This window comes from Vipera ursinii (assembly GCF_947247035.1).
Source record: "Vipera ursinii genome assembly, chromosome: 1".
Taxonomy (NCBI): Eukaryota; Metazoa; Chordata; class Lepidosauria; order Squamata; family Viperidae; genus Vipera; species Vipera ursinii.
The window spans coordinates 289,652,731-289,670,159 of record NC_139512.1 but is presented as its reverse complement, the minus strand read 5'-3'; the positions used below and the strand labels follow the sequence as shown (position 1 = coordinate 289,670,159).

Sequence of the window (17,429 nt, the reverse complement as noted above, 5' to 3'; positions counted from 1 at the left end):
CTGGCATCTGAGCTAAGAACAAGAACAAAGTAATTACACTTCAACTTCCTAGGGCACTCTTATTAGATTTGAAAGAGAAAAAAAAATTGAACATAACACTCGTTAACTCATAAGGCATTTGTAATTATTTCTGACACCGAACCTTCATCCACACAAGCCTTCCCAACAGAATCCTCCCATCAATCAGGTCATGCATCTGATGAAATAAATAACGCATTTGGAAAGATGCTACCAAACTACTCCCGCCTTTTTTTTGCTACCCTAGATTGAGCAGGTTTTCCTAAAAATGGAGCAACCGCTCCTTAGCAACCCCATCCAGCCGCTCCTCTCCACGTTCGGCCGGTACGAAGAGCAACTACGCTTCCCAGGGTAACCCGCGGCGACGTTAGCCCAGGAGCACTCTGGGCAGCGTAGTCCCTTCTTCTATATATGGGCACGAAGCGGCCTCCTTTCCACATTATGCAGATGAGGAGGCGGGTCTCTTGAGCCCGCGTACAAGAGGGCTACGGAAGGATGGCCAATAGACGGCGAGCAGAGCAGTTGTCGGATGCGGCAACTGTGTACCTTCTGCATGAGAAGGCGGGGAAGAAGGCGCCTTCGCCGGCCGAGCCGTTTCCTCCTTTCCTCCTCGCATGTGTCTTGCAAACCAGGAGGGAACAGTCGCCTGCGGGAGCCATGTCTGAAAGCGGCTCCGCGTCCGCCGCCGCCGCCGCCGCCATCCCTAACGGTGGGAGCGCCGCTCGGCATCCCGGCAACCTCGTCACCGTAGTCCTGGGAGCACAATGGGGCGACGAAGGGAAGGGGAAAGTGGTGGATCTGCTCGCGCAGGACGCGGACATCGTCTGCAGGTGCCAGGTGAGCGCCCCGATGGGCCGACGGGGGGGGGGTGTCACCTTGCAGCCGCCTGGAGGGGGAAGCTTTTGCTTGGCACAAGACCAAGGCGGCAGCGGCGGAATCCAGAGGCACCTTTGGAGCCTTTCCCGCCTTAATTGCGAGAGAGAGAGAGAGGCTGCCGAGCGCTGGGTCGGTTAATTGCCTCCCCCTCCGTCTCTGTGCCTCTCGGGGCTCGCTTGTCCTCCGTCCGCCCCGCTTTTCTCACCACGGAAGGCTTCCCGGGTACACGTGTATAGCGCGATCGCACCAGGGTCTGGTCCGCCACAGTCTTCCTCTACCCGGAGGTTTCCCGTGCAGAAGATGCCGCGCGAGTTCCCGTCCACCACCCCCCCCCGACGACGACGCTGCTTTATGACGGGACCCGGACCGCGGCAACCTCTTCCTCTTTTTTGCTTCTCCTTCGGCGAGCCCGGTACGGCCATTTCCCGCCTGGGGAAAGGTTGGGAGCGGCTTTGTCGCCCGCCAGTCCGTTGTCCCTTGTTCCTGCAGTGCAGCAGGGCGCATGATTTGGGCGAGGCAGAAAAGCCTTTGCAGGACCAAACGTAGGAATGAGTAGGGAGAGCGATGGTGACGGGTGGGGAGGCCTTTGCTCTCCCGTTACCGGAGGGGGGGGGGGAAATCTGTCCTTGTCTCGCTTCCGTCCTAAATTCGCCGATATGCCAAGGATGAATACATTGGGTTCCGTTCTCGTTGTGCGTCGATTACATAGAGAGCGTCAGGTTTTCCTCCCGCCTGAGCAGGCGACCAGTGATCCAACACGTCTTTTTTTTTTTCTGGTGCGAAAATATACCGAGATTCTACATCTTCCCATTTGTGACCGTTCTGATACTATTCCTATCGGTTAGGTCAGGGGTAGGCAACCTTGGCTCTTTTATGACTCGTGGACTTCAACTCCCAGAATTCCTGAGCCAGCATGGCTGGCTCAGGAATTCTGGGAGTTGAAGTCCACGAGTCATAAAAGAGCCAAGGTTGCCTACCCCTGGGTTAGGTATACCTGAGGGGCGGTGGGAGTGATATTAAGAGCAGGCAGTGCAATCCACCAGGATTATGGTTAAAAGAGTTGTCTGTAGTTAGGCATTTTACAGGAATGGACTTAGTCCATACGTAGATCATGAAATGAAATTACGATTTGAAATAGAATTTACTCCTATACTTGGCTAATATTCAAAGCTAAATCCATCTCTGCCCAAGAAATTTGTAATTTTATCTTCACCGGGTTCTCCAGTCTTTAAAAAAGATAAACATTGAAGAGCCTGTGATAAATACATTAAAGTCTATGCAAGTACTATATGAATGTTCTGTGTCTACTCTTTCATCTGTTTATTTCAAACAGGCTCAGACTAGAAAAAGGTTTCTCAGTCATATAATGTCATGAAATAGTAGTTTCATGCTTTTTGTTTGTTTGTGTGTGCATGCCTTTGAGTCAGAGTTGACTTCTGGTAAATGCTTGGACTAATCCCTGTAGGTTTTTTTTGGCAAGGTTTTCTGGAAATGGTTTGCCATTGCTTCTTTCCTAGGGCTGAGAGAGAGTGACTGGCCCAAGGTAACCCAGCTGGCTTTGTGCCTAAGGTAGGACTAGAACTCATGCTCTCCTGGTCTCTACCCTGATGCCTCCTCCTCTGCATCAACCTTAGCTGTCTCTAAGTTCTATGTTTAGAAGTTAAAAACTAGATTGCCTACAACAGCTCCAGTCTCCAACCTTCGCTTTTTGGCAAAGGTTGTTGAGAGTGTGGTGGCGCATCAGCTTCCTCTGTTCCTGGAAGAAACTGATTATCTGGACCCGTACCAATCGGGTTTCAGGCCCGGATACAGCACAGAGATGGCATTGGTTGCGCTGGTGAATGATCTCTGGAGGGCTCGGGACAGGGGTTGTTCCTCTGTCCTGGTCCTATTAGATCTCTCAGTGGCTTTTGATACCATCGACCATGGTATCCTACTGCGGCGTCTCAGGGGGTTGGGAGTGGGAGGCACTGTTTTACGGTGGTTCTCCTCCTATCTCCTGGGCCGTTCGCAGTCGGTGTTGACGGGAGGGCAGAGATCCGCCCCGAGGCCTCTTATTTGTGGAGTTCCTCAGGGGTCGGTTCTCTCGCCCCTTCTGTTCAACATCTATATGAAGCCGCTGGGTGAGATCATTCGTGGTTTCGGGGTGGGGTATCATCAGTACGCTGATGATACCCAACTTTTTCTTTCCACCCCAAACCAACCCAGCGATGCCCTCGCCATGATGTCCCGGTGCCTGGAGGCGGTCCAGGTCTGGATGGGGAGAAACGGGCTTCGTCTCAATCCCGCCAAGACTGAGTGGCTGTGCATAACGATGGGGGGGGTGAGGTGTTACCCCCCGTTGATAGGGCTCGCAACTTGGGCGTTCTCCTGGATTCACCACTCAATTTTGAAGACCATATAGGAGCCGTGACCAGGGGGGCTTTTGCCCAGGTTCGCCTGGTGCGCCAGTTGCGACCCTATCTGGACCGAGATGCCCTACGCACAGTCACTCATGCGCTCGTGACCTCCCGTTTAGACTACTGCAACGCTCTCTACATGGGGCTGCCCTTGAGGACCACTTGGAGGCTTCAGCTGGTGCAGAATGCGGCCGCGCGAGTTGTGATGGGGGTTTCCCGATACTCCCATGTAACACCTCTACTCCGCGAGCTGCATTGGCTTCCGGTTGCCCTCCGGGTGAGATTCAAGGTGCTGGTGATGACCTATAAAGCCCTAAATGGCTTCGGTCCGGGATATCTGAGGGAACACCTGCTGCCGGCATCAAGTTCCCTTCGTCCAGTGCGCTCCCACAGGGAGGGTCTTCTCAGGGTGCCACCGGTAAGAGATTGCTGGCGGGTAACACCCAGGGATAGGGCCTTCTCAGTGGGGGCGCCTGCCCTTTGGAACCAGCTGCCAGTGGAGCTGAGGACTGCCCCGACCTCCGTTCATTCCGCCGGGGCCTGAAGACCTGGCTCTTCGAGCTCTCTGGCCCAGGCTGAGGATTAATCTTATTTTAACTGGGGTTTTATTTATGCAGGGACAAATATAATTTTTTTAAATTTGTTTTTAACTTTTGTATTTTGGTTTTTTAATTACCCTGTAAACCGCCCTGAGTCCTTCGGGAAAGGGCGGTATATAAATGTAATAAAATAAATAAATAAATAAACAGCTAGATGAATTTTAAACTCGCAGAAACTGAGTAGGCTTCATTGTCTGCTTTGTGTATCTTACAGCAAAACCTTGACACTCTTTTTTGTTTGTTTCTAAAGAAACGAAAACAAAGAACACTCACTGGTTTAGGAATGCTAAAGCCTGTTTTCTTCCAGTCATCTACTTTATGGATCTTTGGCAGTATTCGCCTGAAAAATTTTCTCCTATAACTACAGAATTGTAGCACTGAAAACTATGGACATTTTGGTAATAGATCAGAAGATCAGAAACCTAAAGGATTACCGTATATACTTGAGTATAAGCCGAATTTTTCAGCCCACTTTTTGGGCTGAAAAAATCCACTTCGGCTTATACTCCAGTGAACAAAAAAAAAAGAACTTACCGAGGACTTGCGCGCGGCCGAGGCTTCGGTGCTTCCGGGATCGCGCGCACCTCTCCCAAGCCGCCGCCGTCCAGAGACCTGCCGAAGTTTGGGGAGGTTTGGGGAGGTGCGCGTGCACCTCCCCAAACCTCCCCAAACGTCGGCAGGTCTCCGGACCTCCGCGCCCTGCCTGCCTGCTTCTTTCCGCTGCCTGGCTGCCCTACGATGTAACGCCTGCAAGGACTGGTTTCATGGCAGGTAACACAAAGTGGTCATTCTCGCCTTTCCCTCCCCCCCTCGCCCGCCCGCTCGCTTTTTTTTTCCTCTCAAGCATCACTGGACTGGGCCAGGGAAATCAGAGAGAAGCTGGGCGTGCAGCGTCACGGCGATGGCTGGAAGCCTCGCCCAGCTAGAGACAGAGAGGAAGGAGGGAGAGAGGGAGGGCGCGCGCAGGCAGAGAGGGTTTGGTCAGGGTGGCGGCGGACACGGGGAGCTGAGGCGCCGTCCGGTAGGTAGAGGCCGTTATGGGAAGGAGGCGGGAGAAGGGACGTGTGGGGGAAGTACGGGGGCCGTGTAAACGGAGTACGTGCGGCGCCACGCGGGTCTGATAGAACTGGGCCGGCAACGGGTGCTTGTGAAGCGGCTGAGGGTTGGTTAGGAAGGGGGCGGCGGCGGCAGCGCTGGCGTTTTGCGGGTGGGACAAGGCTCTCGAGAGAGAACATGGTGGAGGCGGAACCGACCCCGCCGCTCCCTGCAGGGGAGAGAAGCCGGGCAAGCGCTGCTCCAGTCCTCGCTCTTCTTCCCTCTCCCGATTTTGCCTTCCTCTCCAAGATAAGTTCGAGCGGTAGGGGAAAGTTAGAGCCCCTTTCTGAGGCCGCCCCTTACTTGGGATTGTTGGGCGAGAAGGCGACGTGGGCATGGAGGAGGAAGTAAGTCGCGCTTTACTCGTCACTGCGGGGCGGGGAGAAAAAAAGTTCTTGCCGGCCGGACTTGGATGGTGGCAGCGGCATCAGCTGGGAGCCGCAGCCCCGCCTAGTCCGGCTGAGCTGAACCAGCTCAACACAAAGCGATCGGGCCTTTCCTCCCCCCCTTTCCCTCCCCCCTCCCGCTCTAGGGCAGAGATCCCCTTCCTATCGCTCGGGGCCTTTCGTCTCTTTGGCTCGCCAGGGGAGCGAGCGGCAGAGGAGAGATGGTGGGCTTTCCTTTCCTTTCCTTTCCTTTCCTTTCCTTTCCTTTCCTTTCCTTTCCTTTCCTTCCCTTCCCTTCCCTTCCCTTCCCTTCCCTTCCCTTTCCGTTAGAGAGCTACCTTCGTGATTACAATGTGGAGTGGCCGACTGAGGCTGAAAGCACATTAGGTAGCACTTAAGACATGCAGGCAAATCCTGCTAAAGGGCTTTTCCCCCCCACTGGATCCGCGCTCCACAAGCCTCTGCCGCCGGCGGAGGCTGGATCCGCGCTCCGCAAGCCTCTGCCGGCGGCAGAGGCTTGCGGGGTACGGATCCAGCCGGCGGCAGAGGCTTGCGTAGCGCGGATCCAGCCTCTGCCGGCGGCAGAGGCTTGCGTAGCGCGGATCCAGCCTCTGCCGGCGGCAGAGGCTTGCGGGGCGCGGATCCAACCAGCGGCAGAGGCTTGTGGAGCACGGATCCAGCCTCCGCCGGCGGCAGAGGCTTGCGTAGCGCGGATCCAGCCTCTGCCGGTGGCAGAGGCTTGCGGAGCGTGGATCCAGCCGGCGGCAGAGGCTTGTGGAGCACGGATCCAGCCTCCGCCGGTGGCAGAGGCTTGCGGAGCACGGATCCAGCCGCCGGCGACAGAGGCTCGATCCGCCGTTCTGCAAGCCTCCGCTGCCGGTTAATACCCTGTATTCAGCTCTGGGAAGTGGGGGGAAGTGGGAGAGAGGGGGAGTTTGGGAGGAGGGGGAGGGGGAGCTCCACGGTGCAAAAATAAAGCCCTTCCGCTCTTCGCGTTGCTTGCCCGACTGGCTGTCACGGGACCGCACGGATCGCCTCGCTCCCACCGGCAGCTGATTCCTTCGAGTTTGGTCTCGAGCGATTTTGCATTTTCTCCAGTGCTGAAAGCCACTCGGCGGATCCCAGCCTCGGCTTATACTTGAGTCAAGAACTTTTTCCAGTTTTTGGGGGTAAAATTAGGGGTCTCGGCTTATACTCGAGTCGGCTTATACTCAAGTATATACGGTAGTTAAAATTAGGCTTTTCTTTTTTATGGCATCAAAAACAAGCAGGTATTCATATTTAAAGAATGGATTTCATTGTTTCATGTAACAGATTTTTAACATTTAGACATCTCAGAAAGTCAGAGAAACTTCCAGACTGGCCAGGTTTTTTTTGTTAAATGCAGAAAAGGAAAGGTAATAATAATGAATCCAGCTCAGGGACCTTGGCCTATGACAAATTTGTGAAATGCTTCAAGGATAAATCACTTGTATTAATATTGACTAGAATGTTGCTTTCGATATATTGCATACAAAGTATCCTGTACCTCTTTTTGTTTAATATATGAGACTGTTTTCAGTTTTTTTAGACCTAAGGATGTGTATCTTGTCTTCCATATGCTATCTTGACTTCTGATTATTTTGGCTTAATAAATATATAGGCAAAGAGGATTATTTGATTGAAGCCAAGATATAGTGAAATGATGTCTGCATAATGGAGTGATGCTATCAGCCTTGAAGGAAACATTGATCCCCCCATTCCTGAATATGTTTTTTGCTGTCCTGATAATAATGCCCCCCCCTCCATTTTTTGAGGAAATTACACTATTTGAAAAAGTAGTACTGTATTTTTGCAGCTATAGATATTTTTGAGGAGCCTTGATATAGGTTCAGACATAGTTTGGGGTAGAATCAACCAAGCCAAGTAGAGAGCTTAGTGCAAGATAAGAGTCAGAGGGAGTGTTATGTTATTGATCTTGCTTGGTCTTTTAATAACCATAACCATCTGTTATGCTGTTCTCTGTAAGTTACACAGACTGCACTAAAATGAATCTACTATTGCGTGCAGGGATATCTCAGAGAGAAGTTATTTGGTAACTGCATTCTGGCAAATCCCAACTTTGTCCCAACTATTATTTAACATCTATAATAAGGCTGCTGGAGATGGTTGTCAAGACTTCAGGGGCTAAGTATAATCAATATGCCAAATGATACTCAGTTTCCTTCCATATTACTCATACAAGAGAGACTATATGGTGTTGTGAAACAGGATAAATGATGAAGAGGGATATGAAGTAAACAGTTTGAGTCCTGAGAGCATGGAGAGCTCATGCAGGGAGGGTCTTTTTAGGAATTCTAAATGGGATTGCACTTTCTCAGAAAGCAATAAGTAGTTTCGGCATGTGTTTTTGAAGTCTTTGGCATTGGAGGCCTAGGTGGCCTATGCAGCCAGAGATTGCCTGTGATCAGCTTTGGTTAGGGTAGTAATTGTTGTTATAGCAACTAGGACAGGCAGTCTAGGCTAATGTTTACACACCAGTACCCTTGCATTTGGATTATTATCCTGAATGCAGAATTTCCATTTGATCAAATTGTAGCTCGTTGGAATGCAGTAGTCAACTTGTTAGATGGGACACTTACCTATAGTCATGTTACACCTCATTTGAAGCAACTGCACTGACTTCCAGTTAGTTATTGAACCAAGTTCAAGGATTTTTTTTATAACACATACATCACTGAATAACTTGGGACTGTTACAGACTTGGTTAAGCATTAAGATCATTTGGGAAATTAGAAAAGGATTATATTTCTTTTCCAAAAAGAACAGCAATATTTTACAAGATTATTTTTCTTTTTTAATTCCAGCTACTTCATGACAGTACACCTCTGAATGATATAAATATACTTTGTTAAAAGTTAGGAAGCAAAATTAAGATACCTATTCTCTTATTCAAATTCTTTGCAACAAATTTGAGCAGAAAATAATGTGCCATGTCTATGATCTAGTGGAGTTTATTTTGTGTTGGATGGGGTGCTTATTTTTTACAACAGCTCTCCCCACTCTACTATCCTGTTATAGAAAGGTTTCAAGCAAAGTTGCTCAAGGACTCTTTGAATGTTTGTTAGAAATTTACCGTAGTTATCTCGGGCAATTTTTGTCTGTTGGATAAGATATTGATACTGTATTGTACTTTTTTTCTTTCGTAATACTTATTTTGTAATTCCAAACACATTGTATAAGAAACTGCTACCAGAGGTGAATAATGACATTTTATCCTTTATTTGCCCTTAGTTATTCAAATAATTTTATGCCACTCTCTTTTGATAACTCCTCTTCTAAATCTGCCAGTAATTATATCTGCAACTTTATTATATGCTTCCCCTGAAAAGCTTTTTAATATTTCTCACATCGTAAGAATTATATGCTGCTAATTTAGACTGAAATCCAGAATGTTATTTAGAAATCAACCCTAATGAATTCAGGAACGGACTTTGCACTTTACAATACAGCGTGGCAATAATGAACTTATTTTCTATTCTAAAGTGTTAACCTATGAGATTACTATATCATTTTCCCCTGAAGCATATTTATGTAACAGTTGTGCATGCTGATGAAATTGGATATTTTAGAACTATCAACGAGTGGTCAGCTCATTCACATCTAGCAATCTGAGCCAACATTATGTTTTAAATGATTCTGCCATTGCAGTCATAAAGCAAAGTTTTACCACAAAATTTTGTTCTGTTTAAAATGGCATATTAAAATAAATGTGATAGCAGCATCTATTTGCCTTTATTTAATAGCAGTCCTAAGAATTCAGTATGATTATGAGAGTTGTGTTAGATTCCAGACATTTACTGTCTGATATATTTGTAATTAGAATATCTGTTATTGTTTACGGATGTGTATATAGTAGTTGCAATGAGAACGTGGCCTGTTCCTGCAATTGTGTTTCTTTAGATTTGATACATTTGGCTGATGAGCATTTTAATGTCTCCTAATTATATTAACTGATTGCATATAAGTATGTGAACTTGACAAGGGAAAGAATTTGGAGATGTTGCCTGAATATCTTTCTGATCCAAGTGAATCAAACTATTATTGCAGTAATAGTGGAGCCTTGGTGGAGCAGTGGGCTAATGCCTCCTTAAGTAACACCAGCTGCCTGCAATTAGTGCAGGTTCGCATCCCACCAGGCTCAAGGTTGACTCAGCCTTCCATCCTTCCGAGGTCGGTAAAATGAGGACCCAGATTGTTGGGGGCAATTAAGCTGACTTTGTAATAATGCCGCTTGGGGTGTGTGTGAAAGCCCTAATAAGCAGGCATATACATAGAATGAAGGCTACTGCTAAGCTTGTAAGCCGCCCTGAGTCTTTGGAGAAGGGCGGGATATAAATGGAATTAAAATAAATAAATAAAAAAAATAATATCATTTCTTCTCCTTTTTTGCTACTCCACAATACAACTGTTGGGGATTCCATGCATGTTAGAATCTGTCTGCAAGATCAGTATAAGTATCATATGCTTAACATACATTTTGTGAAATGCCATGAAGGTCACATTTAGTGGAAAGACAGTAACTGAAAGGTTTCTACTTTGATTTTTGAAGCATGATTTAATTAACAAGGTATTATCTAAATTTATAGTTTACTTTAATAGTTTAAATTTGTTCAGTAATTTATAGTTTAATACAGGGGTCCCCAACCCCTGGGTTGTGGCCCACTACCAGCCCACAGTCCATTTGGAACCAGGATGTGCAAGGGGCCAGTGAGCATGTGCTCTCATGCTTGCGTGCAAAGATCCATTTGCATGAGCAGCAGATACTCGCATGTGAAGGTCCATTTGTGTGGTAGAGCTTCACAGAAATAGAGCTGTGCCTGCTTGCGCACTTGCCTGCAACTCACACATAACCATCCCCTCTGCCCACCCACCCCCGGTTCGCCAATCCAGAAAGTTTGGGGACCGCTGGTTTAATACATAAAATATTGATCTTCTCCAGTATGTCCAAATCATTTTTTGTTCTAGTGGTGTCAGCTGACCTTTAGATTACATTATGGTACACCCAGAAAATGGACAAGATTAGAACAAAGCCAAACCTGATATATTTTAAATTAATTAAACACATTTATATTGTGTGGAGTCCACTCTTCCCCCTCTTTTTATGTTATTAATGTGAGATTGATACTAAAGGTTGAAATGTCCTTTCAGAAGTAGAACATAGTTTTAGTTAGTTGCATTCCTCACAGAGATGGCTAATTAGACTATTACTAAAAAGTAGTTTAATGTCATGAATTTTGTTGTTTTCTTTGTATCAGTGGCTCCACTGAGACTTCGGACAAGTTGCTTATTCTTTATTTACCACTCTTAATAGTTAATTCCTTTGTCTCAAGAAATTAGCTAATATAAACATGAGATATTTTCATATGCACGTAATGTTTTTTGGAGTTCTAGTCAGTGAAGATGAATTAATGATTTCAAAAAACAAACCAGATGTTTAATTTAAATCAGTTATATATATTCAAGATTTCAAAACTCTAAAAAATGTTTCATAAAAATTATGGCGAACCTCTATGTTTAAAGCATGGAAGTCTTCAGGATTTTACTGAGTTTTGTCAAAATGATGAAAAGATTGCCATACTATTGTGTCATAAGGTTCATCCTTTTTGAATGTGCCTGCCACTTCATGTTGCATGTACAAATGCTTGTGCGGCTTGTGCCACATAAGCAGTAATAAATAACCTCTTTGCTCTGTGTTCACAGGAATTCAGATTCTTATAGAGAGAGATGAGTTGCTTGTCACTGTTTACATTCTGAGTTCTACGCTGGTTTATGTTACTTGAGCAGTGCTTTATGCCTGTGCTAAAATAAACAAAAGTGGATCAGTTTTCACGTGTCTCCAGAGTGGTAGCTGTGTTAGTCTTTTACATCAAACCTAATAAATAAAAACTCTTAAAAGATTCCCCATCCAAACACAACACTAACCATCTGAATTGAAGGGAGCATGAACATAGGATGTGGGTGTAAGATTACCATTTGGATCAATCTATCACATATGCTAAGCCTCAAATTACCCCTGAGGACTGTCTGAAGATTCTTATATTTGAGCAAAAAATTTAGCGTGGTATCAGTTTCATTTGTTAATCAAATAAAAAAAATGCTTCCCTGTATCTTGGATATGTATGAATTCATCCATCTGTGAAATCTTAGCTCATATGTGTAGTTACAAACAACAGATAATGATGCTAATAAGATTTGTATGCAAGTGAAAATGTATTGATTTAAATGACTGAGAGGTCATTGACAGAAAGTAATATTGATAATAAGACAACAAATGCTGTTTCTCCAGCAAATGCTCAAATGTGTCAAAGGTTATTTATATATATATATATATATAAACGTTTCACCTAGATGAAATTTCAACCTACCGTAATTCTTAATTTCTCACTTTTCAATTTGCCACACCTAAAGAGGTTTCACAAAGCATACAGCCATAATGGAGGATTATCTCCATCTTTAGATAATAGTGGACAACTGGTGGTTTTTTTTGGGGGGGGAGGGAAAATTTACACTCTGGTTTTATTGGATAGTACAACACATCCAATGGCAAGAAGAATACTTCTGAGTTCCTGTTGGAATTAAATACTTTATTTTGAATGAATGGAAGAGAAAATATAAAATGAATTAATGAGATTCTCAAATAAAGTATAGACAGATGCACAAGAGACTTTCTGTCTTGTGGTATTAATGTCCATTTCTATAAATATCCCTATAAACAATGCTGTATCAAAAAATTGGCTTTGGAAATTTAATTCAGTATTCAATCAGTACACTGTCAAATATTCAATGCTAGCATAGTTATAAGCCTTCTTTCTTGGAAGATTTCAATGGCCATGCTGAAGTTGCTACCTACAGATATTACTAGACTTAGGATCACAATTGAGCCTATAATTTTGATTGTAAGTTGTTGTGGTAATTAAGTGAGACACCCACATGACCAGCTCACACAGTGACTGCAATCCCAGCTCTCCCACTTGCGATTGTTAAGCAGGGTTGGCGAAATTGCTGCAGGCAGCTTTACTTCTATGTGCAGAAGGAAATTGCAACGCTGGGCTTGAGAAGAGAAGTTTGGATCTTTATGATCTACTAGAGTTTTCCTCCCCTTTGTGTGCAGAATGGCTGTGTGAGGGTCCATAAGGGGCAAAGTAAATCTGATAGGCAGCCCTTCCATTTTGAAAGACAACTGGCTGAAAAAGTCCATGTCAAAAACCAAGTTGGATTTGTTGCAAGAAGCATTTGTAGCCAGTCTGGCTCCAAATATTCCTTGTTGCAAGCACCCTATGCCACACTCTTTAACAGTGACAGGGCTGCTGGCCAGAGGGACTCCATCTCGTGTGGTGAAACCAATCTGGCAGGCAGACTTCCATTCCCAAACAAACTGGCTGAAAAAGGTTTGTCCCAAAACGGATCCCGATGGGCCTTTTTCAGCCAATCCGCTCCCCTCCCAGAGCCAGGAGTCCTGACAGCAGGTGACAATGGCTTGTGCCCTTCCCTTCTGACTTCGTCATTGACTTTGACTTTTTAGGAAAGCTGGCAGGGAAGATTTCAAATGTGATCATATGATCTCAAGGTACTTGACAGCCGCATGCGGCTCTTTCAGCTGCGGCTCCCAGTCTTCTGCCATGTGCAGTCCAAAAAAAAAGTGGGACTAAAAAAGTTCAACCAATCAATTCAAATATGCAGGGTAGGTGCATATCTCGCCTTGGCTGTACTCTTCAGTCAAACCCTGTTCTGCGCATGTGCGCATGTACGCACATGTGCACACATTTTTTGTGGCTCCCAGTTTTTCCTTTTGTGAGGGAACCGGTTCCGAGTGGCTCTTTCACTGTTTCAGGTTGCTGACTCCTGACCTATTGTAAGTGCGAATGGCTTGCCAAGAGCCCAGATCTCACTCACATGGCCACAGGAGCGCTGCAATGAGTCGTAAGCCCCATCTTTCAGTGTCATCATAATTTCAAAAAGCTGTTGAATGAATGGTCGTTAAGCAAAGATTACCTGCAAAAGCAATTCAGGAGTACCTGTAACCCATCATGACCATGGAACCTTTCTTAGTAAGCTCTGGCACATCACTGATGTGGAAGGGAACTTGAAATTCTTGACTGGGGCTGGGCAGCATTTCACAGGTAACAACAACTCTCACGCTGCTCATGGCATCCCCTCCCCCAGAGCCCACCAAGCTGGATATGTGAAGTAGGTGAGGGCCATGTGCTGGCCACTTCCAGGCAATGATGCATTTCTTCATTCCTCACGAAGGATGACACTTCCCCAGCTGTGTTTCTTGCCTATTTTTCTCCCTCCCACTTCTCAAATATTTTCCCACCACTGTTCTTAGGAAGGAAGGAAGGAAGGAAGGAAGGAAGGAAGGAAGGAAGGAAGGAAGGAAGGAAGGAAGGAGAGGGTCTGAGGGAAGTCCTGCTTTAGTCCTGCCCTGCTGCCCTTTCACCATCCCCTTGCCCCCTCCTCCTGGCCTATCCTGGGGTGTGTGTGTCTCCCATCCTATTGCTAAGGAAGCTTTGGATACAAAGCCAGGTCTTCTCACATGAAAAGGAAGTGGGCCTCCCTATTGACTTTGCCCTCGTACCCATCATGAGCAACCTGGCTAAGGAGAGCAAGCACAGCAGCAGCAGCCTTGAAGAGGAGGTAAGTGCAGCTGGGCGCACCCTTGGGGAAGTGGGGCTGGGCTTAGTGCCGCGGGTGCTTGAAGGCTGGGATGGGCATTTGCCCTCTGTGCCACTGTCCAGCCCCCCAAGCCCCCCGCATGACCTAAGAGGAACAGTGAGGCTCCTCCAGTGGAACATGCCTTGGTACTTGCCCCGGCCCCATCTACTTCTGCCAGAGAACCTCAGATCTGTCCCACTCCTGCCCAGGCCCCCATAGGCACTCTTGACGCAAACGATGTAGAGCTAGCCATGCCCACCCAGTAAGCCACACGCACTCCAGCCACGCCCACCCAGTAGGCCGTGCCCACCCTGGCCACACACCCCCAGCCCCCCCCAGGGCAACCACAATGCTGATGCGGCCCTCAATGAAATTGAGTTTGACACCCCTGCATCTAGGAGGTAGGCCAGGGGTGTCAAACTCAATTTCATTGAGGGCCGCATCAGCACTGCGGTTGCCCTCAGGGGGCCGGGTGGGCGTGGCCTGGGTGGGCATGGCCTACTGGGTGGGCATGGCTAGAGTGCGTATGGCCTACTGGGTGGGTGTGGCCAGCTCTACATCGTTCGCATCAAGGGTGCCTATGGGGGGGCCTGGGCAGGAGTGGGACAGATCTGAGGGTCTCTGGCAGAAGGAGGGTCTCTGGGCCAGGGCCAAGGCAGTGGGGGCCGTTCCCTCACTGTTTCCAGGATGGCTTCACGGGCCGCATGAAACCACTTCGCGGGCCGGATCCGGCCCCCGGGCCTTGTGTTTGACATGTCTGAGGTAGGCTGTCCACTGTTTAGTAGCCTTCATACTCTGGAAATTATTTCTTATTTTGAGTTAGGATTTCCCTTTATGTCGCTTTTACCTATTGGTTCTTTTTGCCCTTTGATGTTACCTAGAATAAATCCACACTCTTTTTGTTATGATAATCCTTCAAGTACTGAAAGATTGCTATCATGTCTCCCCTTAATTGTCTCTTTTGTAGTCTAAATGTCTTACCAGTGCTTTTTTTTTTAAAAGAAAAAGGTGCCCGGAACTCACACATGTCATACAATCTGCCTTGCCTACCTTACAAGGTTCCATCCAAAAAAGGTGCTGGGACTCCGTTCTGAGCATTCTATGAGAAAAAAAAGCCCTGCCCGTTACCATTTTTATCAGACGGTAGATGACTTACAAGAAGAACTTGAGGGCGGGGGGAGAATTCAGTTTCATACTATTAACTGTAATATTCTTTTGGAAAGCTTGTTGAAATTGGATTGTGGTGGGGCGGGCAGGGGCAGTGTTTTTACAGTTGTTTGGATCATGTGCAGGAAACAGTGGGGACTGTTTTGGGTCCCTGCTGTTTCAGCACATAAGACCTCTGTGAAGATGCAACTATTTCACTGAGCTTTTAACTGCTATACGATTTCGGTGTTTAATTTTAATTTGTATTGATGACTTTTATTCTGTTTTTCTTAATTCTTTTAGTTTGCCTTGAGTGCTTACCAGAGCATTAAGGCAAGCTATAAATCAACTAAAATAACTATGGTACTCTTGAATACTTTTCTTGTTTCTGCTTGTTGCTGTTATTGTTATGTATGTATGTGTGTGTGTGTGTGTGTGTGTGTGTGTGTATTTATCTGAGCAGAACTATTATATTTAATGGCATATTTTCACAAGTGGTTTACTGCATGGTCACTGTAGTATTTCCATGTTTGTGAAAAGTTGCTGTATTTTAATGTTGCATTAATTTGTTTATTTCAGTGCTGCCTAGACAGTAGATAAATAACTTCAGATTGACTCTTGACAGCTCACAATGTCAGATAATGTAAAAATAACGATCTGCATAAAACAGTAAATAGATGTAAATGACAAATTGTTAATGAGCAACTTGCTAATTTATAGTGTTAAATAGCACCTGGTTGACATCTGCTACCGGAATACCCAAACTAAACAGCGAACATGTGCCCCACTTTGTTAAGCATTATATCCAATTCTGATTTGCATATATCACAAACTCAACACAAAGCTTTTCAATGTTCTTTGGATGTTTCTGATTTCTGGAGGAACCAAGGAGAAATTCTTGATCCAAATGCATATATTTGAAAACTATTAAATTATTGGAAGTGTCATCCCCATTTACACGAGCGGTGGGTAAGCACATGCATATGCGCTCACCTGCCACTCAAATGAAACCATCCTCTCTCCCTCACTGCCAGTCTGCAAAGCTGGAAGGGTTGGGGACTTTGCTTTAAAGGATGAGATCTTTCTTTCATTAGAACAACCCACTAGAGTCCTAAATTTATTTCAACTTATAAATCTCTGTCACCAATTTTACTTCCTTATTAATACACATACCGTATAAATGAAAAGGCAGATTGGAAGAAGCAGTTAAGTGAATAACAGTGCATTTAAGAATATTCATATACTTTTTTGTTTAGGCTACTAAGATATATGTCCTCTAGGTCCTCAACATTGGCAACGTTAAGACTTCTGGACTTCAAGCTTTGCTGGCTGAGGAATTTTGGAAGTCCACAAGTCTTAAAGTTGCCAAGGTTGGAGACCCCTGCTCTAGTTGTAAAAAAGGGACATTGAAAGAGTCAAAGTATCTTTAGTGAGAATATACTTTTTATATACTTTTTATACTTTTTATATTTATTTTTAAATAAAGTTAAAAATATTTTTAATAGGGAGGCAATAATGCTGGACATACGGTTGTTGTGGATTCTGTGGAATATGATTTTCATCTGTTACCCAGTGGTATCATCAATCCGAAAGTCACAGCATTTATTGGTAAGTAATTTTTACTACTCTATAAACATACCATTCTTGTTAGTCAAGATCTTGAATGTTTCTCAGTGTTTATCAAAAACTGGAAATGTATTGTGCAGTAACTACAGTTACTGTTTACATGAGGATATGTAAAGGACACTTGCTTTGATATTTATGCAACTAAAGAAAGAAATGCACGTTTCTAGACACCACCCGTGTTAGTGGTAGCTAGGGAAATGATTTATTTGCTTTTGTTTCCTCAGAGGACCATACTATTTGTAGTTCTGATGTGTAGCTTTATTTATGACTAGATGCAAAAAGTTAATGCATCATTGAAACAATGCTGGGAAACCTCTCAAGTTAAAACAGAGAGAAAAGAACAGAAACTGCCTATATTGTATTTGGGTATTGTTGCTGTTTTTAATTCCCCCAGTGATTCTAATGCTAGGTTTGGGAGAAGGCTTTGTTAGATGAAACAATTTGTTTTACCATTATGCAGTAAGTTGCAGAAGATAAGACTTTTTTTTCAAATACGTTGTTTTAGGGATGCTAAGCAAAAGGAATTGCATAACAGGGTGATCTTTTTTGACCTCAGAATTCAGGGTGAATGAGTTACCATCTGTCTT

General features: G+C 45.4%; 1 protein-coding gene across 2 annotated transcripts in view; it reads left to right on the top strand.

Annotated features, from left to right (window-relative positions):
• Window positions 1-513: 513 nt before the first annotated feature.
• ADSS2 (adenylosuccinate synthase 2) overlaps window positions 514-17,429 on the top strand; it is a gene marked incomplete at its 5' end in the record, with an annotated part of 35,261 nt that continues 18,345 nt past the window's right edge. The window contains 2 exons of one of the 2 annotated variants that reach the window (XM_083349927.1): window positions 514-855; window positions 16,722-16,824. In XM_083349927.1, coding sequence (XP_083206053.1) covers window positions 514-855; window positions 16,722-16,824 — 445 coding nt within the window. The remainder of the gene's footprint in view (window positions 856-16,721; window positions 16,825-17,429) is intronic. The other variant, XM_083349928.1, reaches the window with a different exon arrangement.